Source organism: Botryllus schlosseri, chromosome 12 (genome assembly GCF_051294905.1).
Source record: "Botryllus schlosseri isolate E-star chromosome 12, Bs_hap1, whole genome shotgun sequence".
Lineage (NCBI taxonomy): Eukaryota > Metazoa > Chordata > Ascidiacea > Stolidobranchia > Styelidae > Botryllus > Botryllus schlosseri.
Genome location: NC_137247.1, coordinates 2,813,481 through 2,829,518, shown reverse-complemented (window position 1 = coordinate 2,829,518; position 16,038 = coordinate 2,813,481). Strand labels below are relative to the sequence as shown.

The window sequence follows — 16,038 nt, the reverse complement described above, 5'->3', positions numbered from 1 at the left end:
CCATGCTTGCAAACTAGGTGGCCTAATTATCTCTAATATAGTTCATGAATTTGTCCTATGATTGTATGCAGGCCACTCCTGTGTCCGTTGAAATCAATATGTGAGCGATGAGTAGAGGGTGTTTGTAACAACTGCATGGATCCACGACTCGCTATTGCGATGCTCTATGATTTGCAAATATTAAAGTCAAATTTTGCTTGTTCGGATTTATCGTATACTTTAGACCAGTGGTTCTCAACCGCCGGTCCGCGGACCGGTGCCGGTCCGCGACGACTTTTCTGCCGGTCCGCGAGATATATTTAGATTTAATACCTCAATTTCAAGATGCAAGATGTTGAAGGCGTGTCCATTGGTAAAATAAATGAAACGTCAAATTTTAAACTGATGCAGAAGTTCGTGCTCAATGTAAGATTAGGCCCGACGGAAACATCTTCGATTTGACTTAAAAGTTCAAGTTGTCTCCGGTGACGACATGTGAGCGGCTCGCTAAGTATAGGCCTACGAGCTGACTCGCTAATCCGCGCAATCCGTACGACGATCAGTTCTCGATTCATTAATTTCGTGGATGGGCAGGAATCGCCGTGATCAGTTGTTTTCGTGCGGCGCATTGTACTCGTAGTATAGGCTACGGCTGGTAGTAGAGTGGGAAATGAGCAAGATAGCTCGACAAGGTGCTTGGTCCTACTCCAAAACGCTTCATCTCTGGCTATTGTCGAAGAGAAGAATCTCATTCCAGTTGGCGTGGTCGGTTAATCCACGGCCTTCAGCGCGAAATTAGCCCATGTTTATCTGGGCAAGTCAATTTTACCTCGACTCAGCACTCAGCAGACACTACCGTAAAATAAAATGAATACCATCATAAACATATTTAATCACGAACAAAACCCTCCAATTTCACTTTCTAGTATAGGGGTGGCCAACCTGCGGCCGTAGAAGGGAATTTGTGCGGATGTGGACACGTAATTCAATTAGTATGTGTTGGCGGCCGTCGACATGAAAATTGAATTTACGTATTGACTCAGGAATTTTTGAGATATTTTATTTAATTTTGACATTTTCTTCGTGCTAGTCGTGATTCAATGCGACTTCATTTTTCGATTTTAATATAGTCGAATAGTCGAAGCACCTAGCAATCTGAACCCCACAGTACAGATGCGAACAGCGGAGGAAAATGATGCACCCCATATAGAAATACTAGAGATGGTGTGAACCTCTGAAAGGTTCAGGTTCGTGTGAACGCGAACCTTTTTGAAAGGTTCTGTGTGAACGCGAACGTGAACCTCATGACGTCACGTGACGTCATATTGCTGATTCCAACCCTACATTTCAGTGAAGTGTTATATTAATGTATACACGATACCCATCGACGACTCGGGCCGCATAAATGCCACAATGCTGAAGTACATACTGACTTTTTTAACATCGCTCAATGTATCAACTGGGGCAATCAAATGATATAATAATCCCATAAAATCAATATCTTCCGTTGCTTTGCCTTGCCAACAATTCCGACGAAAACTTGCAACGGAATATAAACTTACGCCTTAGCGGTCTAGGTCAGACCGGGCAATGTATTCGGATTCTGAGTGTTGATATTGTGCAGAATGTAAAACGGGTTTCTATACTTACTAACGGTATTACCCCATTAACGAGTTATACAGCAGTATCCAACACCCCAATCGCACGGATTTGGTTGTTATGATATAAGAAACATATGAAAACGAGAGTGACCCCGTACTTTTGCTAGATTTTTAACGTCAGACAACGATATCAATTTCATTGATTGATTAAATAACCATCATTGGCTGACTGCCTACAGCTACAGGTAGGGTATTTGGCTGTTGATGTTGTCTGATTGCAGGTTAAGCTCACAGTAGAGAGTCACTGAATATTCAAAAAGGGAGAGCTGATTATTTCGAACGAACTTTTGTAACAAAGCAAGTAAAGTTTTGAGATAGGCAAGGTGCATACTCGTTTAGTGTTCATTTTTTATGCTGCCAGTGCCATGCATAGCGTGGTCCAAATGTGAAATGCAAAGAATTTCAATCAAGTACGTTATAATGACATGCAAATTGTAATATATGAAAAGGGTTCACAGTGCAGAACCTACTAAGGTTCGTTTGTGAGCGTGAACCTCTAAATTTAGGAGGTTCACACACAGAACGCGAACGTGAACCTCACGTTCACACCATCCCTAAGAAATAGCCTACCAATTTGGAATCGTGCGCTCCTCACGAAAGAAATTTGTTTCTGGTACGTTCGGGAGATTCCAATATCTTTCCATTATGCCGACAATCCTGATAAAAGGTCAAGAAATAACAACACGCCCCAAGGGACTATACTAACAATTGGTCCACCCGAAAATGCATCATCTGCTCTTAATTTTCGAAAACACTCCCTATCCATCAACTCTACCGATGAATGTGATCACTTTGGTTGAGTAAGGATAAATATTTGATAGTAATATGTGAAACTACGAATAAAAATGACGAAATTCATTCGTGAATCTGGAAAAATTTTCGTGCTTCGCGCGACCGTGACCTTTGCCAGTTATTATTCATAACATGACCGCTATGTAACGATTCCAATGCGTATAGTAAGACGATTTGAAAAAGTAGATTATTAGTTCGGAGTTCACAAGAAATGGACATGGACAGTTTAACATTGGTATTTGGTGTCCAGTTAGTTCATTGCGACTAGGTCCTGGAATGCGGCCGTGAATAGCAAAAAACGGCTGTTTACATTACATTTGGGGTTGATTTCAATTTTTAAGGTCCGCCGGTCCGCCAAATATCTTTTGAAATTTTACCGGTCCGCGAGGTGAAAAAGGTTGAGAACCACTGCTTTAAACTACCGATTGTACCTCGATTAGGTTTCTGAACACATTGAATATATGTATATCATTTGACCTGCATTTCTCTTCAACGAATGCTTGGAAACTGCTTAATCGGGCAGATATAGATAAATGGCTCAGTGCATGTTGTGATTCGCTTATTGACAAAGCTAGAGCTTCTAGATCTGGGGTATAGAGCTTCAATATTGGCATACAATTGAATAGTACATTCGTATATATCAGCAACTATAATAGTCTAGAATTGGAAAGAACGTTGTATATCAACAATAGCCAGGACCGTAACTGCCGCACCCCAAACCCCCATTGGGGGGCCGAGCTCGAAGAGGGCCCAAAATTATTTCATGAATTAAAATATATTATAGAGTATTTTTTTGGAAATCTATGCAATTTTTTTAAAAAAAATTCGCCAACTGTCTTGATTATTGGGTACCCTTCCCCCAACAAAAATACGCATGATTTATAGAAATGGGTACTCCAGCGTCGGCCATTACCACGCCATGACGCACCAAGACATATGAAGTTATGGGTCATGTAACATGCGACTCCGAGAAGTGTGCCAGAACGATTGGCAGCAAGAAGACCTTAGTCGAAAAGGAATGCCCTTGCGCTGACCGAAACAGGACAAATGCCATCCCGCAGAGAATCATTTTTTGTCAGTAAAGAAATACCAATGTGAGAGAGAGAGAGAGAGAGAGTCTTTATTTTCATCGAACCAAAATACATAACAAACGGCAGTGATGGTGGTACAGAAAATATGCGTGCACAGTATTCGGTATTAGATAGGAATGATCGATAAGACCGTGAAGGTCATCTAGTCTGATCACACCAGCATCAAACAGGTACACTTGACTCAGAACAGTCTGGCTGTAAAAAAATGTTTAGTTACGAAAGGAAAATAGAAAAAAAATTAAACAATGGTAGCAAATGATCAATGAAGCAATGTCTGGGCGAGGTAGGGCAACAGTGTTAGTTTAACGACAAGAGGTGATCAAGTAGGGCTTTTTTGAATCTATTATAAGGCAATTCACGGATATGTGATGGTAATGCATTCCAGATGATAGGTCCCGAGTAGTCGTGAGTGTCTTTTAGTTCAGTACGTTTTGGCGATTTCAATACCTTTTGACATATCAGATATAGGAGGTCACGAAATAGCATCATGTAACGAAGTCACTATCCCAACGAACGGCTCCGCCCGAAGATGCTTAACTATACTATTTAGGGGTCCTACCTCTTTCCAACGCACCTCACTTATCTCTACCGGTAAATCTGATTACGTGAGCACAGAGAGGTTAAAAAATTGATAGCACTATAGGGCTACCATATTTCTGTTACACAAATTCCGGACACTCTTCAGCGCCCACTAGCGGATTTTAAAATGATGTATAAGCATATTGTCGATCAATGTGACGTCACACCAGCAAAGCTCTGTCTATCGATCACGCTCCGGTTCAGGGGTATGTGGTTGTGTGTTGTAAGTTGTAACCAGGGCCGAAGCCACATTTTTTCAGCCCCCTTCCGCCCAAATAAACAGCGATCTTGGGCCCACCGTAGGGTAATCGATGCAACTTCTAAGGGCTTACTATATGCATCTGGTTTCTATATTCATCTGGTCGTTAAATGATTTGAATGAATTATACCAATAATATTGGTTCTTCCATATATTACTATATCATTTTTATCCTCACTCCGCCCATATGATTCGAGTTATTGGTAGAGCCACGACATTTAAATAAAGCATCCAAACGGCCTAAACCGATTCTGTGAATATACCGTTGTCTTGTAATTGCGTTTACAATTAGACTTATTTTTGTAAATGAATGTTATTTTTAATTATTTTTGATCGCAGTTTTGGCGAGGGTGGTAGTCCCCATATCAAAACCAATATAAGTGCTACTAAATCGCGCGCAGCGCGAAGAAACATTTCATGTAGCAGATGTGCCCAAAAATAATATTGTTTATGTTGATTTACGAAAAAAATATGAGCTTCCTTCAAGCCTTCAAAATTCCGGACATTTAGGCATATTTTAGAAACTCCTCCCGGTCGCAGTTTTAACAGTGAAATTCCGGACATGTCCGGGAAATTCCGGACGTATGGCAACCCTAATATACAATTCAATAGTATATTCATATTGAAATGAGCCCGAATATTTTCGGCTGACACTCGTCAGGGGTGATCGTCAGCAACTAGTAGAGAATTGAAAAGAACATCGTATATCCGGGGTGGCCTAATGTTCGAGAGATTTTAATTAACCTTGAAATTGACTTCGCGCTACACGCGTTTAAATGCGACTTCATTTTTCGATTTAGTAGCGCCCTTTGCAATCTGAGTCTCACCATAGTGTCCTATGTGGTGTCGGTCGACACAAGCAAATCTCACTGCTCAGTGAAATTGATTCACGTCACAATTTCCATTTGGCTACAGGCAATTTGACGGTCATTTTTGACCGGCTTGCCGAGCATTAAATTTGGTAAAACGGGTATCAATCGAAAGCTGACTCTGCACTGATTACGAAAATATAAATTTTATTCCGCTCGCGGCCCTGGAACCCCCACAATCAGCCTCGAATTTTTCATTGTTATGGAGATTGGCATTGGGATGCAACAATGCTGTCTGCTCTTTTTCTCTTGAGCTACTCTCTCGTTTCGCCAGACACAAGCGCACAAGTACAGCACACGCACGTCAACGAAGAACAACTACCATATATGATCAGGACTGAATACAAGAAAACGCATTGCTCTATCCAGTATGCCGGACCCCAATTGTGGAACAGCATCTCGCCGGCTATCCGACAGTCGTCGAGCATGTCCGCATTTTCAAGTCGAAATACAAGCAATTTCTTCTAAATCAGTACTAGCCAGTCTTCAGGATTACCGGACCACGACCTAACATCGACCTCGCCCTCCACCACATGCCACCCCATTTTGTCGCTTGCGTCTTATATTCTCTGCATTACTTTTCATTCAGTGTGCATGCCTCTTATTTACTTCGCCTAGGCTAAGGTGGGTGTCTGATCTTAAAGGCTACTCCAAGTTGTTTCGACACCTTCCTATCTTTTCATTGTATCGCAGTCTTGTGATGTTTTGAAACGATGAAAATATTTTTAAACCTGACTGACTGATCATAACACGACCAATTGCGATTTCGGTGCGTATAGAAAGCCTATATCAGTGGTTCCCAACGTGGGCGATATCGCCCCCCAGGGGGCGATGTGGCAGTCTAGGGGGGCGAAAATGACGAAGGGGCGACAGGGGGCGAAAATGGACAAAGTGGGCGACGGGGGGCGAAAATAGCGAAGGGGCGATGACGCGTCAAAACGGCTGACCTTTTTTTTTTTAGTCAACTCGATGGTGATTACAGTTTGTATGCCCAACTTTCGATACACAAAATTTGGGGGGCGATGTTCGGTGTTGACCTTGAAAAGGGGGCGATGGGTCGAAAAAGGTTGGGAACCGCTGGCCTATATGAAAAAGTCGATTAGTCCGGAGTTCACCAGAAATGGACGATTGGACAGTTTGACATGAATCTTTGGCGTCCAGTTACTTCATTACGGCAATATGCCCTGGAATGTGGCCGTAGGCTATCGAAATGCGTCCGTGAATACCATCGTATTACAAAATATGACGTCATCAGCATGAAATTTCGAATGAGAGCGTTCAATGTAATATTTTTAGATGGTACACGAACTCCTTTTGTTGACAGAGCCTTCTAATGAAAATTATGGCTTTCCTAAAAATGTTACAGACCTTTCTAGTGCTAAACGAGCCAAGCTTGGTGTGTAAACATTTGTCATTCTCATGCTTGAGATTGAACTCTGATTTGAGATCAAATAAAATGAATTTTTATTGTAGTTCTTTCCAATTCGGAATCGAATTCAGTTTTTGCAAATTCAGTAGTTCAAATTCTATCTAATTTGGAAAAGCTAAATAAAAATTGAGTTGTCAACTCTGGGCAGCAACTATACATTTGTATAGTGCCAAACGACCTTCGTGTACAGACATTTCCCATTCTCATGCTCAGAGAACGAACTGAACTTCATTCTTGTTTCGTTTCTTTTGCGATTTCAGTAACTTTAATGCAGTGGTTCTCAACCTATTTGTCTTCGTGGGCCCCTTTTGGACAGTCACAGACCCCCAAAGCTTTACTTCAAATTTTAGCTGTATTATCGTGCAACCATCATCTGTCCTGTGCAAACATCAACTGCAGGCTAGTGATCAACAGCAACAGAACAGATTTTTAGTGAACGTATAACGTCCACCATAGTGCTTTTTATCCAGCAGCTCATCTTGAAGTTATTCTAGAATAGAGGTTATGCATACCACAGGTGAAAACGGATTTTAGCTAACAAGTTTTTTCCAAAACTCTCTAAACCGCAATACGTTAGCATCCGTAGGCAATTGGAAATTAAAATGAGTTTACACAGCAGAATATTCCATCCCAGACGGCAACTCTGTTTATGCAAGTTATGAACTGAAGTGAAACTGTCCCATGATTCCCGTAATCAAGAAAAATACAAATTACGTTGTCCACCATTTTGCAGGTTTTGTGGATGCTCCGCGGATCCCCAGTCGAAAACTACTGCTCTAATTCTAATCTAATTCGGAAAAGCTGCCAATTTTCTAGTAGCTCAACTTTGCCAACCATAGTCATAAATCGGAATTCAAAACTATTAAAACTGCACAGTTGTATTCTGCAGTGCTTAAAACACCTCGGCGAGAGTATAAAAGCAAATGATTCGCTAACGTTGTACGTTTTCAAATGACGCTAGGATCACGATGTACGAAGCATCACACATTCAAACAATGCTTATAGGGTGCACCCTCAATGAGCGGTTATCGTTCCAAAACAAAATCGCTTCCACGCGAGAGATTGCTGCGTTTTCTCTAACAACTTAGATGGGCTTGATTTTGAAGTGCAAGCCAATCAAGGAGAAGACGAGACATTTGAGATCTTGCACGAGGTAGTAGAACGTGCGCAGGCCTTCAGAGTCTTTGCACTCGTTGACGTCGATCAGCGATCCGATTTTAGATGTAGTGAATGAGATGTGGTCTTCTCCAAGAACGATTTCCAATTCCTGACAAAAAATACGAAATTAGGATGGCCTGAATTGAGCATCGTTGCTCGATGTTATAACAGATTGCAGCATAAGATATAAGGGTACGAATACAATGAAGACCGACAGTCCAGCATGCAACACTCTGACATGGGATTTTATAACCAGGGATGGTGTGAATACGGGGTTCACGTTTGGTGAGATCCTGAGAAATTTGGAGGTTCGCGTTCACAAACAAAACTTGGTTGGTTCTTCACCAGGAGTGGCTATTGGCTAACTCAACACAGGCCGCAGGAAACTTTACAAATTTCGTAGAGGCCACGGGCCGCAAGAATGCAATAACGAGACTAAACAGGTCAGACCGTTGAGCAACCAAGTTTTTAAAACTTTACGCCAGTACAACAACGCTGTTCTCTCTAACATGGGCGATGGGTAGGGCCATTTTTATATGACCTTGAAAAATCAATAATATGACTTTATTTTTTAGAAAACATGACTTTATATGTAAATCGTGTATTTTTACATGCGAATAACGTCACTCACGGAACTAAAGAGTAAAACATACGCAACATAACAGTAATACACATCCATTTTTTTCATTTTAAACCACTGTTGTAGTACAGTTTCATGTATTGTGGAATGCTAGAGTCCTTGAAGTTACGATTTGGACGTAAAATGACTTTAGTAAGGAAAATGAGCGCTCCATAGACGCTGATGTGGGTTGACTCTTCTGCAGTTTTGCATAAAGCGCTGGTCAAATGTCTTGTCTCTGTAGCTCCATCATTTGTTTCACGTCGTTTTTGTCCAATCGCTTCTTAAAGTAATTTTTGAGTTCAAGCGGATCTTTTCCGAAATCAAGTGCGGCCTGTTCTACAGCCTTGGGAGCTTCATGCCAGCATGGGTTCTTCTGATAAATCCTTAATCCAAAGTTACATTATGGCATCCTCTGCTGGGGGGCTGCCAGTAAAACTGCACTCAAGCCACTGCAGAAACTACAGCATAAAGTACTCCGAATCATAGCTAGGGCCCCAAAGGGGCCTGGCTGCCCATCCAATAAGTCGCTGCTGAAGAGATTTGGCGTCCTAAACATAGAAGATATGCGGAAACTAGAAATCGTCAAGTTTATGTATCAGTTTCACTGCGGTCGTTGCCCCGAATATTTCAATGACTTCTTTACCTCTGAATCAAAAGCGCACAAGTACAACACACGCGCGTCCACGTCGTCCAAATATCATATGATCGACCGAAAAGATCATCGCTCCATCAAATATGCCTGACCTGATGTGTGGAACAGTATCCCGCCGGCCATCCGACAGTCGACGAGCATGTCCACATTCAAGTCGAAATACAAGCAATTACTACTAAATAAATACAGTCCATCCTCAAGATTACCAGACCACGACTGACCTATCGATCTCGCTTCCCATGACATGCCGCCCTATTTCTTGTCGCATTCTTTTTCTATACTATCTTCTTTACTTTCATTCAGTGTGCATGCCTCCTCTTTACATCGCCTAGGCCAAGGTGGGTGTCAGATTCCATAGACTACTCCTTGTCGCTTCGACATCTTCCTGTTTTTTCATTGTATCGCATTTTTTGAGATAAAATTGCTATTAAACCAATGATGATGTTTTAGAACAGCATGGGCCTCTTTGATGGTGTACGCACAACTCTCCATTTTGAGCATTAAGTTTGAAATACTGTTAGTCGAGGCATATTTCTGTTAACTGACTAGTCAACTTTGGATCGCTGACTGACCTTTTGATGCTCTTTACAATTAGTCTTTCACCTTCCTATACATTGAGTATTTATTCAACTTGTGGAGGCCTCTCGGCATCATATTGAGCAGCATTCAACCAGCTAGCCCAACGAGAAACTGCCTTACTTTCTTGGTGCTTAATTGCTTCACCGCTTAAATTGCTATTTTTTAGTTAAAGTTTACAACGATATGACTTTATAACTCAAAAATATGACTATATAGCTTGAAAAGCTGATTTATGACCTAACCAGTAAAATATGACTTCATATGACTTTCTTAATATACCTCATAGGGATGCGGTTTTTGCGTCAAAAGTGATTTCACGACTTACTGATGCATTGAAAAAAATATGACTTTAATGACTTTAAATGGCCCTAGCGATGGGTATAGTTACCATAAAATTTTTCAAAGATGTACGTTGTACAAAGACAAGAAATATCATGATCAACAACTTTTTTCATTTTAAAATACGAGCTGCACTCTGTACACGATACCTGAGAACGCTTTTCAGCGACTAAGGAATCGATATTGGGGCTAGGGAGACAAGGTACTAGCTGAAAGACTATCTCCTCCTAAAGCTTGATCTCATGTGGAAACCCTAAGCCGTTTTCTAGACGTCTTTGTCTTGACAGTGTCTGGGCCATTGCACGTCGAGGCAATATGCCCGTTCATATCAGCTGACTCTCCCTCGATGGAATGATGTTGCCATCGCCGAAGCCGTTTCAGCTAGTGATGAACAGTGATGTTGGGCACAGGAAAATAGCTTATTTTGCGCAACAACAATATTTTGAAACTGAAATATAGTTCTTCATTTCAAAATGCTTCACTCAGCGCTCTTTCGAAATCTCAAATCAGTTAGCGGGCAGCAAAATATGACTGATAGAAAGAATGAATCGTCAAGTTTGGTGAACAGACATTTGCCATCATATGCTTATAATGATGACCTCTTTATTTGATATGTAGGTTACTAAACTTGATTTTTGTTTTATTTCTAAACAGGAATTGAATTGAGTTTCCAAGTTACAGTAATTCTAATTCTAACCTTATTTGGAAGCTGAAAATTTTTTAGTTGTGTAACTCCATTGTATTGCGACAGGGGGTTCTAGTGCCCTGACTAGACTATAATTCATATATTCGGAATCGGTGCGACAGTAGCTTTAGTTTAGGCAAGACTCACTTGACGGCCTACTCTGTCAGGATTCGGCCACATAGTATCATCTTCCTTCATCACTTCAGAATCCTCGATAACCCGTTGCAGTTCTTCCAACACGGCCTTGTGCACGTAGGCCTCTTTTCTGATCATTGTGTCGTTCTTGTAGTTGGAGTTGTTTGCGTATCTCAGCTTACCTTAAAAACGTTTACCTTTTAAATGCTTAGGAACCAAAGCAATCAGACATTACATTCCTGATCAGACTTGAACAAACTACCAATGTAGTTAGTGAACGGTCGACTAACTAAACTGGTTTTAGAGTAGTTCTAGTTCAAGTTGCGTATTTTGAAAATATAGTATCGTAGTTTAAGTTCTACTTGCGGATTGTTGAAAGAGAGTAGTTGTAGTCGCGTATTTTGAAAATCCAGCGGTTTGTAAAAGTTCGTTGCTGATAAATTCGAATGAAACGATTCAAAAGGTAACGAAAGACAATATGGATCAAGAATTACAGTTTGTGCACTAAAAGAAGGTCTCAACTCAATCTGATCCAATACACGCCGTCTATTGCACCACATACTTTCATAATTCGAAATAGCTTAGCCAACATATATTGTATATTCAAATAAGTGTCAAGAAAACGAATTCAAAAACTGATATTCATTGAGTCAACAAACCATCTGGACGAAATTCGAATTCCAGAAATTCGTGGCCGAACTTTCCTTTGTGTCCAACGTAATAGCGTAGATAGAAGTCGTTAGCCATGTTCAATGCACTGCAAAAACAGAAATGTATCGTACGGTTCAAAGGCGTGAAAGAAATAGCGATGAGCGCGACGACATAAGTACGTTATCGTATTAGAAATCTGCCGGACGTGCTGCGTTGCGTGTCGACTGTCGGGCTGCCGTGCTGTACAGAAATCAAGACGACAACGAAGCTGGCGGCACCAACGTCAACATCGGAGTAAATAATGATTAGTATACCACGAGAGAATATCATGATCATCATCATCATCATCATTGGTTTATTAGCAATTTTTATTAGTTCAATACACCACAAAAATGCGATACAATGAAAAGACAGGAAAATGCCGAAGCGACTTGGAGTAGTCTATGGAATCAGTCACCCACCTTGGCCTACACCAGTGGTTCTTAACCTTTTTTCCTCCAGCGCCTCCTTTCAAAAATTATCGTGCTCCAGCGCCCCCCATCTAATATTGTAAGGACTGTGATAAAGACAATGGGTAAGAGGAAGGGCCATAACAGCACTTCGTCAGCCCCCATAAAAGCGACTGACTTGCGCACCCATAGCGTGATAAACCGAACTTCTTAGGGCTTCACCCCCAAGAACCCCGTCGCGTGATATCGATGGTCAGCAAAGTTTGTGGGGCCACGTATCATTATTAATTGAGCATATTCCGGCGTGCCCGTTGGTACAATTAATTCATTACATGTCGTTATTTTGTTACCTCTTGTCCGCTATAATAGTCAAAAGAAATTGAAACGCATGAACGTATTAAACTAAAGTAAGCACACGATTCAAAAATAGTATTTCTTCACTTGCAAATTTTTTTCTCCGATGGATGTTATTTGTCCTGTGGGATGCAGATTGCGACGACATGATGATTCAGCACGAGCGATTTAAGCACCTATGGACAATTAGACTTATATGGCCTACATCGAAGTTTACGGTCAGCATAAGGGCAATCCTCTTCAGCTAAGGTTTTCTCGATGAAGATCTTTTTTACACACTTCTCGGAGTCCCATTTTAACCGGAACTTCATATGTCTTCGTGCATCGTGGCGTATTATGGCCGACGCCATGCCTATTTCTATTTTCTATAATTATGCGTATTCTTCCGTGGTGGAGTCGTCAAAACATATGATGTGTAATTTATGTTCATTCGCAGAGGTGGTCAGTAACGAAGTACTTCTACTTTTTCGAAGTACTCAAGTAGTTTTCCTCTAGTTTTGGTACTTACTCAAGTAGATCTGATTTTTTGCTACTTCTACTTCGTAATATTATGTCATCTACTTACTTACTTCTCGTTATTTTCAGTTTGTCAAGTAGAAGTAGTTCAATCCTCCAATCAGGAAGATAGCCTGAGGAATTTAGGGGCTATTTTCAAGGAGTATCAATATTTAATTTTCATAAAAGCTGAGTAAAGCCCATAATTTTCGTCGCGCTTCAAGCTCTTTGGATACGGAGTAGCCTAACCAGTATGATTTCACGAAAGTATCGTTGAACACAATTTAGGTAGCGGGTTGGCGTGGTTCCGTTCACACCGCATTGTCGCCATTCGCCCATATGAAATATTTTATCGCAGTATACATGGTTCATCATAACGTTTGAAACTGCTGTTTCGCGATCTAGCATTTACCTATCACATCGTAATCTAGCAGTCCATGGCGTGTCCTAATCTGGAAAAGTGGACTCTGACTTTTTTTAGTTTTAGAGCAGTTTTAGCATACCACCTTTGAAACTTTCTGGACATGAAATAGCCTACATTTTCCACTTTTAGAAGTAGTATTTATAGTTCACTTTCGATTCTCAGTATCATGTAATTTGAGTTCTAATTAATATCAGTTCTTTTGTCTGGATAACATACATGTTGAAGCATAAAAGCAAGTGTAGTAATGCCTTTAATTTCCGGGAATAAAGCTAGACAATATGGCATTTTTACGATCCACCATATTTTTTATTAACGTTTATTAATCGTGTGAAGTGTTTTCACCGTATCCTAAACAACTTCTCCGTATTGCTTTTCGACTAAACTACGGACCTTATGATATGGGGGAGTGCGCCATACCATATTTTCAAAAACGTGCTGTTCCAGTAAACAGAGGATAAGTATCGCATTTCCATATCAATACTATCATTTTCATTTCATGATGCGGGCGAATGCTAATGCTTCAGAAAATTAAATACCTCCTGGTATGCATCAATATGAATCAAGCTCTGTTCTGCACCTTTCTCAAAGCTCAATTTGCACCTTTTGACAATCCATGCGAACGAATTACGATCATTTTCAAAACTACTTACTTACTTGAGTAAATTTAAAGTCAGGAAATTCTACTTCTACTTCAAGTAGTTTCAGGTTGCTTGTGGAAAAAGTACTTCTACTCGTACTTAAGTAGATTTTTTTCGTCGCTACTTCTACTTCTACTTGAGTAGATTTCTTGACTACTTTGACCACCTCTGTTCATTCGCCGCCATAATAATGTAGGGCACCCTTCAAGCTCAGCGATCGGGAGTTTGGGTTGCAGCAGCTTCGGTCCTGGTAAGAGGTCAAAGTCCAGTCGGTCTTTTCGGGACTTCGGTATTGGAAATATTTCGCGCTTTAATTGCGCTCGACGACGATTCGACTATAATAAATCATATAATAATTGTGTGTGATATATTCATGGTCAAATCGAGGTTGTTATAACAACAATCGGGTCCGGTCTCATACCCTGTGGTTCGAACCATCCCGAATTCCCATCAGCAATTGGCAATACGGGGAAATTATTGGTATTTGATTTTGTCTTAGTGCTTTGTGTAACTATAAGTAAGTCAACGCAGAATGGGATGCATATATCTGCTCACATTGAATTTAGTACTGTAGCCTACCCAGTTATTAATTTTAACATTAATGGATTCCAAACAAAGCAACCCATATTATATAACGTTTATGTGAGGTTGTGAACCACAACACTAGATAGCATCATCCTTTATGATACGATGAAGAAATATTCTGACGATGAAATTTTGTAGCTCTCAAATACAAGTATATTTAGTTATTTATTTCGTGCACAAAGCTTCAAAACCTATTTTATGTACAAGGGGCTCTCACTCTCAAAAGTGATATTCAGTGCGTCCGTCTTCGATTTTAACACGCAGTACGCTGCGGGATATAATACCTAATTCGAAACATTTTGTTGAAAATACCCCTCGCAAGCGTGATGGCAGTGTTTTAACGGAGAATTGGCGATCTAAAAGTACGTGCAATTCGTTTTACATGAATAATAATAACCCACTCCATTTATGAAAACATACGTAGCAAACATCGTCGAGTAGCGCGACCAAAAATTTCGGGATTTGACATGTTTTGGGAACGTTAATTTGCTTTGAATACTCATTAAGGATATGTCCTATACTATCACATCATCTACAGCGAAGCCATTTCTCTTCAGCGCCCCCATATCGATCCCCCTGAGCCCAGCGCCCCTCATATAGCCCCCTGAGCGTCTCCGCCCCCTTAAAAATCGCCAGCGCCCCTTTGGGGGCGCTGGAGGAAAGGTTAAGAATCACTAGCCTAGGCGATGTAAAGAGGAGGCATGCACACTGAATAAAAGTAAAGAAGATAGTATAGAAAAAGGAAGCAACAAGAAATAGGGCGGCATGTCATGGGAAGCGAGATCGATAGGTCAGTCGTGGTCCGGTAATCTTGGGGATGGACTGAATTTATCTAGTAGTAATTGCTTGTATTTCGACTTGAATGTGGACATGCTCGTCGACTGTCGGATGGCCGGCGGAATACTGTTCCACACTCCAGGTCCAGCATATTTGATGGAGCGATGATCTTTTTTGTCAACCATATCATAGTCGGACGACGTGGACGCGCGTGTGTCGTGCATATGCACTTTTGATACCGAGGTAAAGAAGTCATTGAAGTTTTCGGGGCAGTGGCCGCAGTGGAACTGATACGTAAACTTTGCAATTTTTAGTTTCCGAATATCTTTTATGTTTAGGACACAGAATTTTTGAGCAGTGATTTGTTGGACACACATCCTGGTCCCTTTGGGGTCCTGGCTATAATACGAAGGACCTGGTGCTGTAGTTTTTGTAGCGGCTTTAGTGCAGTTTTACTGGTAGACCCCAAACAGATGATGCCATGTTGTAACTTCGATGGGAAAATGATTTAAAGAGTATCAGAAGGACTCAGCATGGCATGTAGTCGATAAAACGCTTCGTCTCCGAGCTGCAGTCGCGGAAGAAATGTTTGCTCGAGGAAGTAGATTCGTTGGTGCTGGCCACGAAAACGGGGTTTGTGCGATTTTCCCCATAGTATTGAACTGCATGCCGAAGGCGGCTGCGGCACAATAGAGAGCCTCTGTAAAATGACTTGATTTGGAATTCATGTAATTATTATACTAAAATGTTTTGGTTCAGTAAGAGTTCCAATGCTTTTCTATTCGATATCCCTTACCTATAGCAGAATTGGAAAACTGGAACCGTTTCCACTTATC

The 16,038-nt window shown here is 41.0% G+C and overlaps 3 protein-coding genes and 1 long non-coding RNA gene across 4 annotated transcripts in view; 3 read left to right on the top strand and 1 right to left on the bottom strand.

The window, feature by feature from the left end:
* LOC145451515 (RNA-binding protein RO60-like) overlaps positions 1-16,038 on the top strand; it is a 250,536-nt gene that overhangs the window by 56,711 nt on the left and 177,787 nt on the right. The window lies entirely within an intron of this gene.
* LOC145451528 (uncharacterized) overlaps positions 1-16,038 on the top strand; it is a 207,447-nt gene that overhangs the window by 56,808 nt on the left and 134,601 nt on the right. The window lies entirely within an intron of this gene.
* LOC145451534 (protein mago nashi homolog) lies at positions 7,522-11,588 on the bottom strand. The gene is made up of 3 exons (XM_080329748.1): positions 11,489-11,588; positions 10,842-11,011; positions 7,522-7,926 (listed from the first exon to the last, which is right to left on the bottom strand). Exons 1-3 carry the CDS (start codon positions 11,574-11,576, stop codon positions 7,744-7,746), a joined length of 441 nt encoding a protein of 146 aa, XP_080185874.1. The 5' UTR covers positions 11,577-11,588; the 3' UTR covers positions 7,522-7,743.
* The window catches only part of LOC145451538 (uncharacterized), a 232,931-nt gene continuing 225,742 nt past the window's right edge, over positions 8,850-16,038 (top strand). The window contains exon 1 of the long non-coding RNA XR_013918938.1: positions 8,850-9,429. This is a non-coding gene — a long non-coding RNA (uncharacterized LOC145451538). The remainder of the gene's footprint in view (positions 9,430-16,038) is intronic.